Source organism: Ovis canadensis, chromosome 11 (genome assembly GCF_042477335.2).
Source record: "Ovis canadensis isolate MfBH-ARS-UI-01 breed Bighorn chromosome 11, ARS-UI_OviCan_v2, whole genome shotgun sequence".
NCBI lineage: Eukaryota > Metazoa > Chordata > Mammalia > Artiodactyla > Bovidae > Ovis > Ovis canadensis.
This window is the reverse complement of record NC_091255.1, coordinates 22,632,519-22,653,668: the sequence shown is the minus strand read 5'-3', so window position 1 is coordinate 22,653,668 and position 21,150 is coordinate 22,632,519. Positions and strand designations below refer to the sequence as shown.

The window sequence follows — 21,150 nt, the reverse complement described above, 5'->3', positions numbered from 1 at the left end:
CACCAAAAGAGATTGTTAAAGAGATTGTCTTTTCTCCATTGTATAATCTTGCCTCCTTTGTCGAAGATAAGGTGTCCATAGGTGTGTGGATTTATCTCTGGGCTTTCTATTTCGTTCCATTGATCTATATTTCTGTCTTTGTGCCAGTACCATACTGTCTTGATGACTGTAGCTTTGTATTAGAGCCTGAAGTCAGGCAGGTTGATTCCTCCAGTTTCATTCTTCTTTCTCAAGGTTGCTGTGGCTATTTGAGTTTTTTTGTATTTCCATACAAATTGTGAAATTATTTGTTCTAGTTTTGTGAAAAATACCATTGGTAGCTTGATAGGGATTGTATTGAATCTATAGTTTGCTTTGGGTAGTATACTCATTTTCACTATATTGATTCTTCCAATCCATGAACATGGTATATTTCTCCATCTGTTTGTGTCCTCTTTGATTTTTTCATCAGTGTTTTATAGTTTTCTATACATAGGTCTTTTGTTTCTTTAGGTAGATATATTCCTAAGTATTTTATTCTTTTTGTTGCAATGGTGAATGGGATTGTTTCCTTAATTTCTCTTTCTGTTTTCTCATTGTTGATATTCATGTCACTGTATGGCAAAACCACTACAATATTGTAAAGTAATTAGCCTCCAATTAAAATAAATAAATTTAAAAAGAAAAAAGGAAAAAATCCGCCTGCCAGTTCAGGAGACATAAGAGGCGCTGGTTCAGTCCCTGGATCAGGAAGATCCCCTGGTTGAGGAAATGGCAACCCACTCCAGTATGCTTGCCTGGAAGATTCCATGGACAGAGGAGCCTGACGGGCTACAGTCCACAGGGTCACAGAGCACATGCACTGCACAACAGCATTGATTACAACTCCAAGGAATCAAAACTGCCTTGCAATCTCAAATTTTTGTATGGTTTGACTTCCTGAGCAGCAATAAAGGAGGCTCAGAGCCCAGATTTCAAGGAGCCAGAGAACCCAGGAGTCCTCAGCCCAGCCCTGTTCCTGTTGCTGGTCAGCATCCAGAATGATGAGGGTCAGCCTGGCTGCCCTGGCCTTCCTCCTTACTCTTGCCATCCTGCACTTGGAGGCCAATGAAGGTGAGCCTGCTACTCTCCCTGCTCTGAACAAAGAGAACACAGGGGCTGGAGACTGAAGGTGGGGGCGGGGCTGCAGTGAGGAGCTGTGGGTGGTCTGGAAAACGTGGTCTGCGGTTCCTGCAAAACAGTGTCTTTCCCAAGTGTGTCTCCCTATTTCTGGTTGAGGCTCACTTCTGCCTCCCTGGGGGTGGGGAAAACCTGCCTCTGAAAACAGCCTTCCTGGCCTTTGGTCCCCAGCCTCGAGAAGCTGACCCAGAGCCCTCCAGGTGTCTGCTCAGCTGCCTCCAGGCAGGAGCAGAATCTGAGCGACAGAAACCCACAAAGGATCATGCTCTCTTCATGGCTTAGATGGGGTTTGACCATCTTTGGATGGTTGCCAGCATTGAAAAACTGGAAACCTTAAAAATCCCTATTGCCCATTTCTTTCACAAATATGGAAGACCAAGCAGACATGAGCCCGAGTTTCCACAAGCTCACCTCCAACTGGGCCTGAGATGGAGGTGCTGACCCTTAGGCAGGGGGTGCTGCCAGGCCTCAGGGTCCCCACTGCCCGCCATACCCAGCTGCGGTCCACATGGTCTCGGGGGAAACTGAGCCTGAGACACCCGGGTCAGCTTCCCTCCTCTCCCTGCAAGACTTGTCCAGTGTGTACATGACACAGAGCTCTCAGTAAATACCTGTGCTACAGGAAAAAGAGGCCGCAGGTGACTGTGAAAGAGGCAGGGCTAAACCCCAGTGTCCTGACCCCCAGCTCACTGCCCTCAACAGGCCTGCTTGCCTCTCTGCAGGGGGCTGGAGCCAGGGGTGAAGGCGGCACAGAGGGACCTGGGAGGAGGCTTCCCAGGAAGCAACTCTCCTGAGCTGAATGTCAACCAAAATTGGAGACTGAACAACACTGCACACTAGGACTATCATTTGACACCCTGCTATGTCAAATGGCATATTTGACAGCTATTTTCCAGGAATTTTGACTGTGAAAGAGCTTTTCACTGCTTTCAAATAATTTCAGTTATTATTGTTATATGACTTCTCATCTGCAAACGGGATCAGTGATAACTTCTCAAAGGGTGGTTGTGAGGAAGGGAGATGAGCCACATTAGGAAATAAGCCAGGCACCAGGCCTGTAGTAGAGTCTCAGGGCACATCTTCCTCAACTCACGAGAGGATTACTGGAAATGGAAAATACAGGAAGTTGAAAATGCATATAGTGCATTTCCAGACACCATAGTTTAGCCTCGCCCATCAGAACTCTCCTTAGCCAACACTAGGGGAACATCATCCAACACAGGCCTATTTTATGATGGAATGCTGTCTAACACAGGTAATGTTTTTGAACACTGTCCTGAAAATGATCCACAGCATGGTTGTCTGGGTCCAGACTGGTGGTAAGTGCATCAGTGTTGACCCTGGTGATCCCATGCCCGACCCGGAGCTGCAGCTGCTCTGCCCAGCATCTCAAGAGAGAATCTATCCCAGGTATACATAAAAAGCTGACTCTGTGCCACTCGCTCAGGCAACACGCTGGAAAGCACTGAGGGCAGAAGCAGATCCTCTCTCCCTCCAGGAGCCTGGGTCTGGAAGCTCTGCTCTGGCCAGCCTGTGACCTTCTGTGTCTTGTCTAGCTTTCCTGACCCACAGCTTCCTCATCTGTTCCATGGGGATAATAAGGCCTTTATTGCACAAAACAATCATTGGTATAAATATCAGTTTGCACAGTAATTGCCCTAAGGCTACTATTTGCCATTTTAAAGACAAAGGTTCAAAAAGGGTAGGTGTCCTGCCCGGAGTGACACCGCTTTCAGGAGAAGAAACAAGGACTAATGAAGCTTTCTTGCCTCCTAGCCAAGGCCCTGATCCTCTGAGCTGAGCAAACCTCCCACTTTTAACAGTCCCCACCACTGCCAGACATGTGAGGGAGGGTCCTCTCAGATGCAGGGGAACAGTCCCGCCCTACTCTGGCCCACCCTAGGCACCCACTAGCATCTTCATGAGGGAAATTATATTTCTCAGGAAATTATATGCTTTTTTCTAAATTACAAGTCCCCCCCCAAAATTCAGTAGAGCAATTGGGAAAATGGGAAAAAATATTCTAGAATACCGCATGACAATCAACAGAGAGACATTACTGACTTAAAGGAATTTGCTGACATCAAGAACAAAAGCGGTAAACACTTGGCACGTGGAGTTCAAGGTTAAGATCAGCATGTGGAGCGACTGGGAGCAGTTAGGGGAGAGGTTATCCCCATCCGGTAGCTTGAGACCATTGCACTGGTAAAAGTGTGAGTCCACAGCTAAGAAATGCTAATGAGTTTGTAAAACTCATATACTTTCACAATCATATAGGTGGTGTTTCAAGAAAGAACAAGTTGGGGGAAGCAAATTATGTCCTTAAATGGGCAACTCCAACTGTGATTCTTGCTCAGAGATGTGGATATTATGTTATTTGAATAATAACATTCACTGACATTGCCCATAACGTTCAATTGCCCAGGGTTTGAATAATTGCTGAAGGTGATAGTTCTTTATAAATGCTTTGACAGAAGAAATACATAGAGTCAATGTGTAAATGTCACGGAATACTAGGACATGACAGCAGAAACACTGGCTAACTTTTCTGTAAAATTTAAATTTGCCAAAGCAACACCAATTTGAAAGGAGAAACTAAATTCAGGACAAGCAGACAAGACATGTCCATTGTTAAAATAGAAAATGAGATTATATGAAGCATTTAGTATTCAAACTCCAACTTGAAAATGCATTTAGACATACTTTCAACAATTTGGCTAACCCAATATGGAAAAACTGTTCTACATCTGAAATATTTGAGGCTAAACAAAGGTAAGTAAAGACAACAAATAGCTTGCAACTAATGCTTCCTGTGTTTTATTTTGTTTGTTTAGGGTTTTTTTGTTTGTTTTATTTATCTGGCTGCAGTAGGTCTTCATTTCAGCATGTGGGATCTAGTTCCTTGACTAGGGATTGAACCTGGGCCCCATTGGGAGTGTGGCATCTTAACGACTGAATCACCAGAGAAGTCTCAATGCTTCCTAAGTTTAAAATTTTTACTTTTGAATGATAAACTTTAAATATTTTAAATATCAAATAGTTAAAGCACTTTTTTCAATTTTTAAATGATTTTCATTAACCCTTTACTTTGTGTTAATGGACCCTCTCTTCATGTTTTCTTTTATCAACTATCTCCATCTGCTACAGAACATTCAATGTGTTCCCAAGTCCATCATCTTGTCACTATACATAGAAACATCATTTATTATTACCTTGGATTTATTTGTTTTTATAGAAAACCTCTGAAACTTAAAAAAAAAAAACCTATCAGCAAAACATGATTCATTGTTTACTATGTAGTTACATTATTTTTAAAAAGAGAGAATAAAGTGCTGCAAAAAATATACACACTAACACAACATTGTAAAGAAACTATACTTCAAAATAATATAAAATTTAAATAAAGTAATTTCAAATAAAATGAAAAATTTAAAAATTTAAACATACAGTATGCCTAAAATGAATACAATGTTATACATCCATTTATTTATCAATTTTTAAAAATGACAAATATGAAATAATTTATGATTTGAGATTTTCTAGGAATTCTGATTTCTTATTTCTGAATCCTGAGGACAATCAGAAATTTGAAACACTAGGACCACAGAGTCCCATCGCAGTCCTGCAGAAGGTCTGGGAGATGAGGCTGGGAGGGGCTGGCAGTGGGAGGGAGGAGATGTCTCAGAGGAGGACAATTTAAGGGCTGGGAGGGGGCTTCCCTGGTGGGCCAGTGGTTGAGTCTGTCCTGCCAGAGCCGCTGGTTCCCCCCTGGCTGTGGAACTAAGATCCCACATGCCTGGGAGTGCAGCCAAAAGATTTTTTTAAAGGGGGTGGGGTGGGGAGGAGGAAGATCAGAACATTTCCTGCCACATGCTCCTGTCTTAGGTCTCCTGCCCCACACTCCCCCTCCCCTCCTCAGGGGCTGTGGGGGTGCAGGTAGAGGTCTAAGTGTTCTCATGGAGAAGTTTCTAGCATCTTACAGCCCTAGGTGAGGCAGAACCAGCTGATAACCTGCTGTTTCTCCTACATGTCAATGGCAATCCCACTCTCTCCTGTGGGAAATTATCGAAGGACCAGTGCCCTCAGCCAGGGGTCATGTAAATACAGCCCCCCAACAGTGGAAAGGGTGCAACCTCAAGAACCAGTAGGGCTGGGAGAGGGAAGGGGGGCAGGAGCCTCTAGGAACAGCGACAAGAGTGGGGTGGGGCGGGGGTGACACAGGAGGCAGCTGCTGGTGGGGGTCGGGGGAGAGGCTGGGGCGGTGGGACTGACTCCTCTTCGCCTGTTGACTCAACATTTCTCATCTCCTTCTTGCTCCTCAGCTTCCAGACCAGAAATGGGCGATTGATCTGTGCCGACCCAGGCCAGGCCTGGGTGCAGAAGTACATCAAATACCTGGACCAAACACCTGGTCCAAGGGATCTGGGAACAGTGGGACCTTCACAGTCGAGGGAACATGAGAAGAAGCCACAGAGCCACCTCCCCTCCCCAACCAGCTCCCTCACCCCAGATGCGCCCTGAGCGAGTCCTGGCCCGAATGAAAGCCCGCGCTTGCATTTCTGTGCTCCTGCTCTGATGGTCTGCGCTCTCCTGAAGCTTCGCCATGAAGCCCTGCCTTCTGGGGCCAGAGGAGACTGCGGCCCCCGGACCGCATCTGTCGTCCCCTTGCAGGCGCCCAGGTCTTGAAATAAATCCGTGCTGCAGAAGGGGACTGGTGGCTTGAATTGGTTCTCTCACAGACAGCCTGGTCATTTCTTTAATTTCACAGACACTTCTATGTATTTACTGCGTATCTGGGGCCTTGTAAACATTTCGATAGGAGTAGATGTAAACAGTGAAATGATGGAGGCCTAGTTAGGATCAGGAGGCGGTCGAACAGTGACCCCAGTTCAGGGTCCTTAGACAAGGCGAACAGTGTGAATACAGACGACCGTGGGGAGATCCTCTGTTTGCACGTGCAGAGCTGAGGTGCACAGCAAACACACCTCGTCACTCCCTCGTCCAAGTGGGCAGAGCGGCTCATCCTTCCTAGAAAGCTCTTCCCCAGGTCTCTGCCACTCAAAACATTTACTTCTCTGTGCCCGCCTCGACCGCCTGTAAATAGCGCCCCCTTGTGCTTGCCCATCAAATCTGCGCTCTCCCCCAAAATCCGTGCTCCGTCCCTAATCCATGCATCCCAACACTGAAGTCCTACAGTCTCTATAGATGCTGCCTGACCCTTATCCTTGACACCTGGGGTAAAAGTGACCCTGGAAATGTGGCCATCCTCCCCACAACCTCCTCAGCTAAAGACAGAGGCAGGTACAGGGCAGTGCTCTGTGGGCGTGAGGAGGAAAGGGAGGCAGGCAGGAGGCGGAGGCTGATGCCAGTCTGGGCGTGTGTCACTGGACACAGACTGCAGAAGGGCCTCAGGGACACCAGTGTGGCCCAGCGCACGCCCTCCACCTCAGTCCTTGGGGAGACTCCCATGGAGGAAGGATGCTCTTTGACCCCAGAGGTCAGAGGTCTCTGTCCATCCATGAGTTTAGCGTCCATCCGTGAGTTTAGTGGTGGGGAGTGGACGACCACCTACTGCCAGGGGCAAAGTCAGGAAATGAGCACAGTCTGTCCTCGGAGCCCACAGCTGCCCTGGCCAAGGCCATTTCCTCACTGGACGGCCCCCTCCTCTTCCAAACTCCAGTCCTTAGCACCCCTGTGCTCTTGAATGCACACAAATCCCATCGGAAACCAGTTCTCTGCACCTCCATCCACACTAAAATGGGATGGAAGCTCAACTCTCAAAGCCAAAGGGACTAGAGTGAGTGAGGAGGTGAGGAGACCTGGGGTCTCTGGGAAGGACGGGCACTGGGAGCGAAGGGCAGGGAGAAGATGGGCACAGCAGGGGCCACTGACGACCTCTGCAGAACAGGCTCCGCAATTGGCAAACAGTGGCCGTTCACTCCCGCTGCCAGGCAGGTCGGCTCTCCTCCTGAGTTACTGGGGTGCTCAGGCCTGCGGGGAGCTGGGTGGATACCAAGCGTCCCCTGAATGAGGAGCTATAACTACCACGGCTGCGCTCCTTCTCTGAATGCCCCTCCTCAGGAATGGAACCTCCATCCTCCAAGCTGCTCAAGATTGAAACCCCTCTCCCTGATCCATCCATCCAATCCATCAACAAATCCTGTCTATCAACAAATCCTGTCAACTGTCTCAAAACCTCTCAATTCCAGGGACTTTGGCTTCTCCACCACCACCCTCCTCAAAGCTCTCATCTGCGTGACCTCAGGATGTGCCTCAAGCAGATGAGGGCTTGGCCAGTATGCAGAATCTAATCAGACACCTGGAGTCAAGGCTGAGCATCAAGAAGATGCTCACAGGCATTCAGAATTGAATTATGTGGGAAGAAATTGCTGCAGGGCATCAGCTATAACCTTAGAAGGAGATGGAAGATTCCATCCACACAGATCAGAGAATTACAGAAGGATCTAAAGGATGGATGGATTGGTTTCAAGTGTCTTTCATGCCAGAGGGGAGGGTAATAAACGTCCCGAAAGAGCTAAAGACATGAAAAAAGTCTAGCAGAGCCTTGAGGAATGTTTGCTACACCCCCAGGGAAGGCTTCTGTCTACACAAGTCACACAGAAGAAACACTCCAGGGTCTAATCAGAACTTAGAAGACACCAGCCCTATTTAAAAGATCTGAATTCCAAGCCTCCTGTTGCCATTTTGAGTATTAGAGTTCCGTGTACCCAGTCATGGTGGAGAGAATCACACTTGAAGTGCACAAACCCAGGTCAGAAGTCCGTTTTGGCCAATAAGCATCCTCTAGTGCTGGGATGATGATCTGGTGGGGATCATATAAAATTGGCCCAGTAATCTCAATTTGCGTAAGATAGTAACACAGCACCTTTGTGGGTAAGCCTCACAAAGGTGGTAATTAAACATAGAAAGATGTGGGGACTTCCCTGATGGTACAGTGGTTAAGAATCCACCTTGTAATGCAGGGAACGTGGGTTCAATCCCTGGGCGGGGAGCTAAGATTCCGCATGCCTTGGAGCAACTAAGCTCGTATGACCCAACTAGAGTCTGTGCATTGAAGGAAAGAGCCTGCATGATGCAAGGAAGATCCTGCGGACCATCTAAGACTCAACTCAGCCAAATAAGTTAATAAACACTTCATTAATTAATTTAAAAATATAAATCAGGTCCAAAATATTAATATTCATATGCAGAGATTAAAAGTGTTTTGGTTTTTTTTGGCAGCTCTATGCTGGTTGCTGGATCTTAGTTCCCCAACCAAGGACTGAACCTGGGCTCTCTGCAATGAAAGCACTGAGTCCTAACCACTGAACCAACAGGGAATTCCCATAAATTTGTAATCACTGGAATCATGCATATAATTTTGAACTTAGAGCACTTACATTTTTTAATGGCCTCTTATGATCAACCTAGATAGCATATTCAAAAGCAGAGACATTACTTTGCCAAGGTCCGTCTAGTCAAGGCTATGGTTTTTCCAGTGGTCATGAATGGATGTGAGAGTTGGACTATGAAGAAAGCTGAGGGCTGAAAAATTGATGCTTTTGAACTATGGTGTTGGAGAAGACTCTTGAGAGTCCCTTGGACTGCAAGGAGATCCAACCAGTCCATTCTAAAGGAGATCAGCCCTGGGTGTTCTTTGGAAGGACTGATGCTAAAGCTGAAACTCCAGTACTTTGGCTACCTCATGCGAAGAGCTGACTCATTGGAAAAGAGTCTGATGCTCAGGAGGAGAAGGGGACGACAGAGGATGAGATGGCTGGATGGCATCACCGACTCGATGGACATGAGTTTGAGTGAACTCCAGGAGTTGGTGATGGGCAGGGAGGCCTGGCGTGCTGCATGGGGGTTGGAGCACGAGGTCACAAAGAGTCGGACACGACTGAGCAACTGAACTGAACTGAACTAGGGTATATAACAGATTATCCTTGTAATTCTAATACAAAATGTGTAATTAATTTATTTTGTGCTTGTGATTTTTGAGTTGAGAGATGTAAGAACTTGGCTAAGTTAACAGAGAACATTGACATGTTTAACACAACTTGATTTTTCTATAGTCATAAGTTTAATTTGTTATATTTACAGGAGTGCATTACTTTGGAAGGTTCTGAGTGTTAGATTGGGTGTGGAAAGTATTTTTTTAAATTCAATAAATTAATTAAAGCAACTTAAATTTTTTGTCAAAGTTTAATCCACAAAAATTTAAATGGGACTGATTGTTTAAGACTGATCTTTTCTACTTGATTAAGCACTCATTAAGGACTTCTTAAATTTTGCTATAAGCAGGCTAAGATGGGTGAAACATGGGAAGCTATATTTTTTCTTCCTTTTAAAAAACTTTTTATTTTATAATGAAGTATAGCCCATTAATAAGGTTGTGATAGTTTTAGGAGGTCAGCAAAGGGACTCAGCCGTACATATACAAAATACATGTTTCCATTCTCCTCCAAACTCCCCTCCCTCCCATCCAGCTTGCCACATACACTGAGCACAGTTCCCTGTGCTAAACCGTAGGTCCTTGTTGGTTACCCTTTTAAAATATAGCAGTATGTACCTATTCATCCCAAACTCCCTAACTATCCCTTTTCCCCTTTCACCCAGAAGCCGTAAGTTCATTCTCTCAGTCTGTGAGGCAGTTTCTGTTTTGTAAATAAGCTCATTTGCGTCATGTCTTTTTAGATCTCACATCTAAGGGATGCCGTATGATGTTTCTGATTCTCTGTCTGACTTACTTCACTCAGTATGACAGACTTTGGGTCCATCTATGTTGGTGCAAATGGTATCATTTCATTCTTTTTTATAACTGAGTAATATTCCATTGTACCCACTCCAGTACTCTTGCCTGGAGAATCCCATGGACAGAGGAGCCTGGTGGGCTGCAGTCCGTGGGGTCACGGGGAGTCAGACACGACTGAGCGACTTCACTTTCACTTTTCACTTTCATGCATTGGAGAAGGAAATGGCAACCCACTCCAGTACTCTTGCCTGAAGAATCCCAGGAATGGCAGAGCCTGGTGGGCTGCTGTCCATGGGGTTGCACAGAGTCGGACACGACTGAAGTGACTTAGCAGCAGCAATATTCCATTGTATATACGTACCACATCTTCTTTATCCACTGGTAAGCTATATTTTTAATTTGTTGCTTTACTGAATATTCATTTAAAAATTGAAGTAACTGCAATAGATTCCTACACACAAACTTTACCTGCAGACATGAAAAAACTCACGCCAATAGAAATCATCCTTATCTCCTGCCCTGATAACCACAATATGCTCCACAAGGTCTCTCCACTTCCATTCTTCCCGCATCCCTTCCATTCTCCACTGCAGCCACCTGAAAACCCTCCAAAGCTTCCCATTATACCCAGAATAAAATCCAAATCCTTGTAGCATGTCTTGTCAAATGCCCCATAATTGGGTCCCTGCCTGTCTGCTGAGGCTCAGCCTGCTCCCTTGTTTTGAAGCTCCAGCCACACCAATCTTCTTTTCTCATCTCAAATGTATGATCCTCATTTTTGCCTCAGGACCTTTGGATACGCTATTCTCTTTCCTACAGCTTCTATTCCACCCATTCTTAGCTCACCAACTCCCGTCCAGTTCTTCTTCTCTTGCTTTCTCTCTCTTTTTAAAAAATCTTCTTTCCTTCCTTCCATTCTTTTTTTCTTTCTGGCTCCATCTGTTGGTAATTGCAGCATGTGGGATCTTCACTGTGGTGCAAAGGCCTTACCCCCAGAATATATATGTGGAAGAATATGAACATACACATAACTATGTTTATCTCCCAGTAATACAATTATAGGCACATCTTGCCATCAGTTTGTCCCATACTTCCTGACTTTTCTGTAATAAGCAAACATTCCTTGTGCAAAATTAAATGAGATTTTTTTTTCAGCATTCCCAGACTTCACAATGTAGGGAGAAAGGGTGCAGTGACCAGCTTTTTGCCCAAAGGGCAAGAACAGAGAGACACCTCAGGCTTTCCAGTGTTTCTCTGGGTGACCACACAGTTGTACAACTTTAGATAACCCCAAGCTCCTAACTCTCACAGGACAGACGGTGGTGGAGAAAGTCAGGACTCACCTGCTGTAGCTAGAGGCAGGCAGACACGCTGGCAGCCAACCTGGAGGCACTCTTTTTCTATCCCGCAGTCCCTGTCCTCTCTGCACTCATTCACACAGATGCCTGACAAGAGGAAAGATGCAGTTAAAAGCGTTGAAGTCTTGACTTTGAAAGTAAATAACTTAAATGCCTTTACAATAAGATTCAAAAAATAAATCTAACCAATTATGTGCAGAAAAATATGTGATACTCCTAAGAAAAAAAAACTAGCTATCTTATAAATGGAGAGAGACGCCATGTTTATGGATGAAAAGATTGTGTCATAAACATATCATTTCCCCCACCCTAATAAAGTTAGTACTATCCCAGTCAAAATCATAGAAGAATTTTTGACAAAAATGGATAAGCTTATTCTAAAAGCTTATATGGTTTCCCCCAAACCAACAGTAATCAAGAAAATAAGATAATTTTAAGCAAAGCTGCAGAACTGAAATGCAATTGGGTCAACTGGATTGTTTATATATATATATATATATATATATATATATTTTAAAGGAATCTTCATTGCAGCACTGTTTATAATAGCCAGGACATGGAAGCAACCTAGATGTCCATCAGCAGATGAATGGATAAGAGAGCTGTGGTATATATACACAATGGCGTATTACTCAGCCATTAAGAATACATTTGAATCAGTTCTAATGAGGTGGATGAAACTGCAGCCTATTATACAGATTGAAGTAAGCCAGAAAGAAAAACATCAATACAGTATACTAACGCATATATACGGAATTTAGAAAGATGGTAACGATAACCCTGTATGCGAGACAGCAAGAGACACAGATGTATAGAACAGTCTTTTGGACTCTGTGGGAGAGGGTGAGGGTAGGATGATTTGGGAGAATGGCATTGAAACATGTATAATATCATATATGAAAAGAATTGCCAGTCCAGGTTCAATGCATGATACTGGATGCTTGGGGCTGGTGCACTGAGATGACCCAGAGGGATGGTATGGGGAGGGAAGCGGGAAGGGGGGTTCAGGATAAGGAGCACGTGTATACCTGTGGCGGATTCATGTTGATGTATGGCAAAACCAATACAATATTGTAAAGTAATTAACCTCCAATTAAAATAAATAAATTTATATTTTTTAAAAAAGGCAAAAAAAAAAAAAACAACAACAAAGCCCTACCAAGTAAAAAAGGAATCTTGTCTCTTTCCTCATACCACACAACAGTCTGTTCCAAATTGGAACAGCGAAATTTAAAACACATAGACAACAAAACTGCAGAATAAGGTATCCCCTCAAACTCCAAAATATGAGTGAATGAAAGACACAACACGGAACTCCACCAGAGCAGTGAGGTGTCTGGCTCTGTGCAGAAATCTGTGGGAAGCAATGCAGTGACTGATGGAGAAGCCTAGGGGCATCATTTCCATGGGAACTTCCTGAGGAATCTACTAAGAATGGATTGTCAGCTAACCCAAGTACTGGAGAGAGGAAAATGGGGACTAGTAAGGCATGGCAACCCTCTCCAGTATTCTTGCCTGGAGAATCCCAAGGACAGAGGAGCCTGGCAGGTTACAGTGCATAGGATCGCACAGAGTGGGACACGACTGAAGAGGCTTAGCACGCAGGGTAGTGGGTAGTAAGTACTCAAAGAACTTAGTATAAGGTAACTGTTTGAACTATTCGTGTGTGTGTATGTTAAGCAGTTGGAAGGTTGGGCGGGACCAAGCATTCTCCTGTGGAGCTGAGGAATTCGGGCAGGGCTCTCTGCCTCACTTGCTGGCGGGGCTGGTGAGCACACGCGGCCGCAGCCATCGCTGACGCATTGCTCTCCCGCCGCGCAGTCCGGGTCTTCTCGGCACTGCTCCTCACAGACACCTTCACGGTCAGAAAAGACTGGGCTGAGACACTTAAATACCATGAATATTTATGTTGTGAATGACCATGTCCTAATAACATCAGGATACACTTTGATCTGGGACTTCACTGTGTAAACATGAGCTCCAATTGAACCTCATCTGACCCTTCCAGTAAATAAGATCTGGGTTATTCGGATTTGAATTCAGGGTTGTTTACCATTAAAACACATGTCCCTTGTGTTATGCAACTCAGTGAAATTAACCTTGAATACAGAGTTGAGCTCCCAGAGGTCAAGAAACTATTTTTTTTAATATTTATTTTTAACGGAAGGTTAATTGCTTTACAATATGGTGTTTCTGCCATACATCAACAAAGAAATTATTTCTGATGGAAACACTTAATTGGATTCTAGTCTTGATACTCATAGAGATAGAGTTTAAAGATGGAGACAGACCCTCAAAGCTGCTTCAAAGTCTTGGGCAAAAGAGCATCTCAACCAACAAGCAGATCACCACCTACAAGAGGATTCTCACTGTGGGTCCTGCCAGCGGTTGACCTGCTTTGCCACCGCTATGAATCTCATTCAGTTTCCCTGTTATCGTCTGTAAATGGGGGTTGTCTGGTATGTGGCTTGAGCAAGTAAAGAGAGGTTGGACTAGATGAGTGACTCTCAAATGTGGCTGATGATCAGAATCATCTGGGAGCTTTCAAATGAACTACGGAAAGTAGGACTTGGTCCAGACTTGATTACTCAGGTTCTCCAGGGTTGAGCCTATATGTGTATATTCTAATGAGGGCTCCAGATGACGCTGATGCTGAGCTGGACTAGAGATTCTCCCAGAGACAGCATGTCTCTGACAGTTTAGGATTTCATAAGCTGTTGCCAATTTGTGGAGGAAGGTTGGGGGTCATAACCCTTTGTTAACATTCAGCCATTCATTCATTCGATCATGGTTTATTTATTCATTCATTCCCTTGTTTCTAATTCATCGACTTATTCTTTTAAAAATACCTCCCATATGTAAAGAACAGGGACTAGATATTTGAGGAAATAAAGGTATGAGTCAGGTTTCACATCAGCAAGGCAGAAATAATCAGGATGGGAAATCAAAGTTTGCTCTCAACAGACTGTAATTCACAACGTTAAACATGTTTGATAGAAAGTGACATGAAAGGGGTACTGAAAAGAGTGGAGAGAAGTGGTTTAACCATTACTGTGCTAGAGAATTGGCTGGGATTTAAACACACACACACACTGACAAAGACCATTCAATGGGGAAAGAATGGGATTTTTTTTTCAACAAATGATGCTGGGACAAATGGACATCCACATGCAAAAAAATAAATTTGGATTACTATCTCAAACCATAAATGCATACATACATAGTATATACCTACATACAGAAAAATTCACTCAAAATGGATCAAAAACCTGACTGTAAGAGCTAAAACTACAAAACTCTTACAAGGAACCATCGGTGTGAATCTTTGTGACCTTGAATTGGGCAATGATTTCTTAAAAATGACACCCAAAACTCAAGCAACAAAAGAGTAAAGAAATTGCACTTCATAAAATTAATGGCTCTCTCCCTCCCTCTCTCTCCCTCCCCCTCTCTCTCTCTCCCTCTCTCTTTCAGGCTGATCCTCTGGAGTGCAGAGGCTCTCTGAGTCCAATTTCCTGCCTGGGCTTCTAAGACCCTCTCAAGAAGGTGCCCTGCGCCTTCACCCCAGCGAGAGGGCGCCTGAGGCCTCCGTGAACAGAGCAAGCCCCATGCAGGGGCTTTATTGGCTTTCTACGTAAACCAAGGAATATCAGCCTCTCTCTCTCTCCTTTACTTTCTTATCGGTCAACTCCAGACCACGAGGTTCCGGTCCATTAAAGGATCTCAACAGGAGCCTGGTACACTTGGCAGATCGGAGGGAGTGACCTCAAGGGCCTATTGAGGCCGGTGGTCAATGGACAAAGAGAGGACCAATCATTTCAACTAATGACTCTCCATATATGCCTTCTCTGAAGGAGCCCTCACACCCTGGGGAGGAAAGAAAACGAATTAACATGTCTTTAGGCTATGAAGTCCTTTCCTTGTGCACAGCCCAGCAAAATTGTGCATAAACGTCAGCCAACAAACTTGGGCTTTCATCCTGCCTCCAAAAGAAGACTTTCAGACATTGCTTGGAATTATTGGACTGCCCTTTCTTTGTCTGTAAACCATGTTTATACTACTGAGACTTTAGGGAAAGAGTTAGGAAGTTAGGGAAAGAACAAAGAACATTATGCAAAGGGTTTACTTATAAAAACTTTACTTATATTCCCATTCATTGGGACAAATGTCAAACCAAATCAAGAAAATCAATGTTTGTGGCTAATCATACAATTGTTGATTGGGGACCCCATGGTATGTGGTTATCTGACTGCTCAGAGGATATTAACAACACTGTGTGATATGGAAGGTCACTGACACTACAATGGAATATTACTATGACAAAGGACTTCTTGAGTGGCTTGACTGTGGATTAGCCCCACCTTGTCCTAGGATCGTCCTTGATAAACAGAGTGGGCCTGAACAATGGGACATTTGGAAACTTGCTGCAAATACCAGAGCACAGAAGAACTTGGGACTTGGACTGGACATTTCATAGGGACCAGTCGTAGTCATAGTAACTATTTCTTTCACTATAATCAGTCATATTTTATACAGGCCTGTGTCCTACTTCCTTTTGTTATAGCCATAGAAAATTTACAATTTAATAAGACTTTTATGTTCTGTAACTTGTATTAATTGCAAACTATATACTTGTCTTAACTCCTCTATTTCTTTAAGCTACTCAATTTTGTGTTATTCCTGTTCAATTCAATCATAGTGCCTACAACTGGGAACAAATCAAATTTCATTTACAAAATATACATGATAATGCCTCTCTGAATGTACAATTACTACAAAAGAAAATCTTTAAAACTTTTTCTAAAAATCTGCCCTCTTCCCCTAATTTGGAAACTTTAGCTGAACAAATTATCCAGGCTAGACCCACGAGGATGGTTTCAAAGCATTACCCACAGTATTGGGTCTGGAACTGAAACTTTGGTGATTGTCTTGATAATTATATTTGTTGTTTACCATCACCTTTCTATAAGGTTGGTTAATACTAACCAAACTCATTTGGTCAAGACCTTTTTTACAAATATAATAAAATAGGGGGAATTGTCAGGAAGCATTTAACAGGAGGCTTCCTGTGTGCTGTGTGGATCTGTCAGGAATTCTCTGCTCCTTATTAATTCCTGAATACTCAGGAATTAAGAGGAGAGACAAGTCTCTCCCAGGGGCTGAAGAATCCAGGCATTTCCTTCATTAGTGTTTCTATATGGTGATAAGTACCCTCCTCCTTCTTGTGAACCATAGGGTAAAAGTGATTGTTGACAATTCTCTCTCTCTTTAATATGGATCACCTATGTTTTGTAAGTCTGGAATTTTAATCTTTATCTTTGCGAGAATAACTACCTTGTAAGACAATATATATGCCCACACCATGTTGATTAAAACACCTTTGCTTCAAAAAAATTAATAAACAAATAAAATAAAATTAGATTAATGACTTCTGTCCATTAAAGAACACTATTGAGTAAATGAAAGGACAAATCATAGAATAGGAGAAAATATTTGCAAATCATATATCTAATAACAGTCTAATATCCAGAATATATCATGAATTCCTACAACTCAGCAAGAAAAGGACAAACACTTTTATCTTGCAAAAGGAGGAGTTGAATAGCTATTTCTTGAATACATCATATGCAAATTATCATTAAGCACATGAAAAAGTGTCCAACATCATTAGTCACTGGGGAAATGTGAATTGAAACTATGATGGGATACCACTTCACAATCGCTATGATGGCTATAATCAAATGTCAGCTGTCAACAAGTGTTGGCAAGGATATGGGAGCAATCAGAACTCTCGCTGGTTGATCGCAGTTAAATTGGTGCAGGCTTTGTGAAAAACAGCTTGGCAGCTCCTCAGAAGAATTAAAAATAGACTTGCTATGTGACTACGTCCACTCCTAGCAATTTTTTGTCCTCTCCTAGCAATTTTACCCTAGAGAATTGAAAATATGTTCACATAAAAATTTGCACACAAACACTCATAGCAGCATTAACTTCATACTAGCCAGAAAGTAGAAATAACCCAAGTGTCCATCAAGTGATGAATGTATAAATCATATCTGGCAGATCCACACAATCCAGCCATGAAAAAGAGTGGAGTACTGATAGATGCTACAACTTAAATGAACCTTGAAAATAGTGAAAGAAGCCAGACACAAAAGATCACATTATCAAATGACTTCCTTTACGTGAAATATCTAGAATAGAAAAATGCTTAGAGATGGAAAGTGGATTGGAGGTTGTCAGGGGTGGGGGAAGTTCAGAACAGGGAGTTGGATAATGGTATGGGATCTCTTTTGGGGGTGATGAAAATGAGCTACAGCTAGATGACCGTGATGGCTGCCCAACAATGTGAATATACCAAAACCACTGAGTGGTACACCTTAAAATAGTAAATTTTATCTCAGTAAGCACACACACCCCACACAGAGAATGCTAGAGACCTCAAAGAGCCTGAGCAGAGGATGTTGGCATTGGTCTCTTTTAACAAGCTTTTTTGGGTGATTCAAAAATGCTGGCAGAGTCTCTTCTACTTAAAATGTGGTCTGTTGGCCAGAGTTATTAGCATCACCGTGAAGCTTGTTAAGAATTCGTAATCTTGGGCCCCACTCCAGACCTGAATCACAATCTGCAATTTAACAGGCTCCTTGGATGATTCCTGTCATATTAAAGTTTGAGAACTACTGCCTTAATCTAGAAGGAATGAGTATGTTCATTATGTTTATGGTGGAAATAGCCAGTACAGTGGGGCTTTCAAGGATTAAGGAGATTTCCACAGGCAGGAGTTGGGGAGGTCGTCACATAAGAGCACACATTTGCATTTTGAGGAAATCAGCCACCTGATTAGAGCTGCACTTTGGGAAGAACAGTCACATTCATGCATGGAGTTGGCTGGAATTCAATACACAATACATGTTTTGGATGAGAGAGAGTTCCAAGAGTATTGCAAGGGTCCAGGTATGTAACTAGGGTGGTACAGGTCAGTTTGGAAAGGCTGTACGAGAAGTTGCGAAAGAAGATTTCACAAAGACTCGTCATTGATTGCATCAGAGTGGGAGGAGCAGGCTTCTCAGATGGCGCAGTAGTGAAGAATCCACCTGCCGATGCAGGAGACATGGGTTTGATCCTTAGGTTGGGAAGATCCACTGGAGGGGGAAATGGCACCCCACTCCAGTATTCTTGCCTGGAAAATCCCATGGACAGAGGAGCGTGGTGGGCTACAGTCCATGGAGTCTCAAAGAGTGGGATTGGAACTCTCGCTGGTTGACTTAGTGACTGAGCTCAAGGCAGGAGAAAGGCAACCAGAGAAATCATGTTTGACTGGGAGTCTATAAGATTGGGGGTGGGGGGGGGCAGTGTTGGTAGAAAAAAAGAAAACCAAAGGCACAGGAAAGGAAGAGCAAAGAGAGACGCCATCAGAGAGCAAAGAGAGAGTTTCGGACTGAAAAGATCCTGAACAATGTCAGTTCTGCAGAGATACCAAGGAGACTGACAACTGAGAAAAATTATTAGATTGTCAACCAAGAAGGTATTGGTGTCCTTGGAGAGTGGAGTGTAGGGTGGGGGTGGGGGGGGGTTGGTATCAGTGGTGACTGTAATGGTGGTGGTTGAAGATATATTGGACGGGCTCAGGGGTCAGTGGTTGAGGAGAAAGAGAAGACAGAAGAAGGTTCAGAAAAATGTTGTCTCAACAATACAGGAATTTATATGCTTGCAGGTAGAATCAAATGGAGAGAAGAGGGTTAGAAACACTGGGGAGAGACCTAGAAGCTGATGAAGCAGAGACAGAGGGGGAGGTGAGGGCAGTGCAAATGGAGAGATTGGCCTTTGGAGAAAGGGAGAGAGGAGGTCAGCAGACACAGAGGGATGCTGGCATGGGAACTTGTGGGGAAAATTAAAGTGTGCCTCAGGGTCTCCTCATGTGGACTGTTCTCCATGTTTACCCATCCCTGCTCCACCCCCTCTTTAGACTGCGCAGAATAGTCCTAGATTTCCCACTTCCGGACTCTCTTGTTCTGAGGGTGGGACGAGACTTACCCATTGCTTGGAGCCTTGTGTTGAGGGTGAGGAGACTGGCCAGGAGGAAGAGGCCACCCAACTTCATGTTGCTAGTTGAGGCCTTTCTGTGCTGATGATAGAGCAAGACCCAAGCAGCTGAGATTTATACCCTCCTAAACTGAGGGCTGGGCCAGAGTTCATGGCCACCGTCAACACTTAGGTAACTTGAATACTGGACTTTGTCAAACAGTGAACTTTTCTGGGAAAAAATAAACTCACCAACTTTGTGGCGCTGGGCAATGTTTGTTTTCCAAACCAGCTTTTGAGACAAGGGGACTATATCTCCTTAGTAATAAATAAATATATCAGATGAGAGAGAGAAAGTAAGAGAGGGAGAAAGGGAAAGACAATGAGAGAAGAGAAGATAGATAGATGATATATAGAAGAGGTAACTCAACAACCTCTGTGTGCAAAATGCTTTCCTCTTTAAGCATCACGACTGACGTATGACAAGATTAAATAGCTGGCTTGAGGTTGTTCAGTCACTAAGCTGTGTCCAGTTCTTTGTGACCCCATGGACTGCAGCACACCAGGTTTCCCTGTCCTTCACTGTCTCCTGGAGTATGCTCAGATTCGTGTCCATTGAGTCAGTGATGCCATCCAACCATCTCATCATCTGTCCCCCCTATCTCTTCCTGTCCTCAGTCTTTCCCAGCATCAGGGTCTTTTCCAGTGAGTCTGCTTATTGTGTCAAGCGGCCAAAATATTGGAGCTTCTGCTTCAGCATCAGTCCTTCCAATGAATATTCAGGGTTGATTTCCTTTAGGATTGACTGGTTTGATCTCCTTGCAATCCAATGGACTCTCAAGAGTCTTCTCCAGTGTCACGATTCCAACGCATCAATCTTCTTTATGGTCCAACTCTCACATCTGTACATGACTACTGGAAAAACCAAAGTTATGATTAGATGAACTTTGTTGGCAAAGTGACGTCTCTGCTTTTTAATATGCTGTCTAGGTTGGTCATAGCTTTTCTTCCAAGGAGCTAGTATCTTTAATTTCATGGCTGCAGTCACCATCCACAGTGATTTTGGAGCCCAAGAAAATAAAACCTGTCACTGATTACATTTTTTCCCCATGTATTTGCCATGAAGTCATGGGACTGGTTGCCAACCAAACTCAACTGGTTGAATGTTGAGTTTTAAGCCAAGTTTTTCACTCTCCTCTTTCACCCTCATCAAGAAGTTCTCTAGTTTCTCTTCACTTTTTGCCATTAGAGGGGTATCATCTGCATATCTGAAGTTGTTGATATTTCTCCCAGCAATCTTGATTCCAGTTTGTGACTCATTCAGCCCAGCATTTCTCATGATGTACTCCTCATATAAGTTAAATAAGTAGGGTGATAATATACAGCCTTAACATACTCTTTTCCCAATTTTGAATAAGGCAGTTGATCCATGTCTGGTTCTGACTGTTGCTTCTTGAGCCGCATACAGGTTTCTCAGGAGACAGGTAAGGTGGTCTGGTATCCCCAACTCTTTTGTTTGAGGTTACAAAGCTACTAAATGGGATTCAAACTCAGATATTATTGGCTTCATGTTTCATGACCCCTTTCCTGTAACGTTCTGTTTATGTATCAGCACAGGGGTCTAAATATTGTATTGCATTGTATGATACTGTTAGGGACCACATTTGTTCTCTCTCTTTCTTAAGGTGGTGCTAAATATTTGTGCATCTATATGCATGTAGCAGAAAAATTCTGAAACAATAACCTCTCAAGTAGTAATACCACTTACTACCTCTTAGGAATAACTGAGTGAGTTGGGGGCTTTAGGTAATCAAGAGGTCTTTAATGTCAACTGAAATAAGACTAAGGTAAGGAAGA

The 21,150-nt window shown here is 43.6% G+C and overlaps 1 protein-coding gene across 2 annotated transcripts in view; it reads right to left on the bottom strand.

The window, feature by feature from the left end:
- The window catches only part of LOC138447215 (C-C motif chemokine 3-like), a 38,724-nt gene extending 19,157 nt beyond the window's left edge, over nucleotides 1-19,567 (bottom strand). The window contains exons 1-3 of one of the 2 annotated variants that reach the window (XM_069602810.1): nucleotides 19,306-19,488; nucleotides 13,025-13,126; nucleotides 11,257-11,358 (exon numbers count right to left, since the gene is read on the bottom strand). In XM_069602810.1, coding sequence (XP_069458911.1) covers nucleotides 11,257-11,358; nucleotides 13,025-13,126; nucleotides 19,306-19,372 — 271 coding nt within the window. In that variant the 5' untranslated portion in view covers nucleotides 19,373-19,488. Of the gene's footprint in view, nucleotides 1-11,256; nucleotides 11,359-13,024; nucleotides 13,127-19,305 lie in introns of both variants that reach the window. The other variant, XM_069602811.1, reaches the window with a different exon arrangement.
- Nucleotides 19,568-21,150: the final 1,583 nt, after the last annotated feature.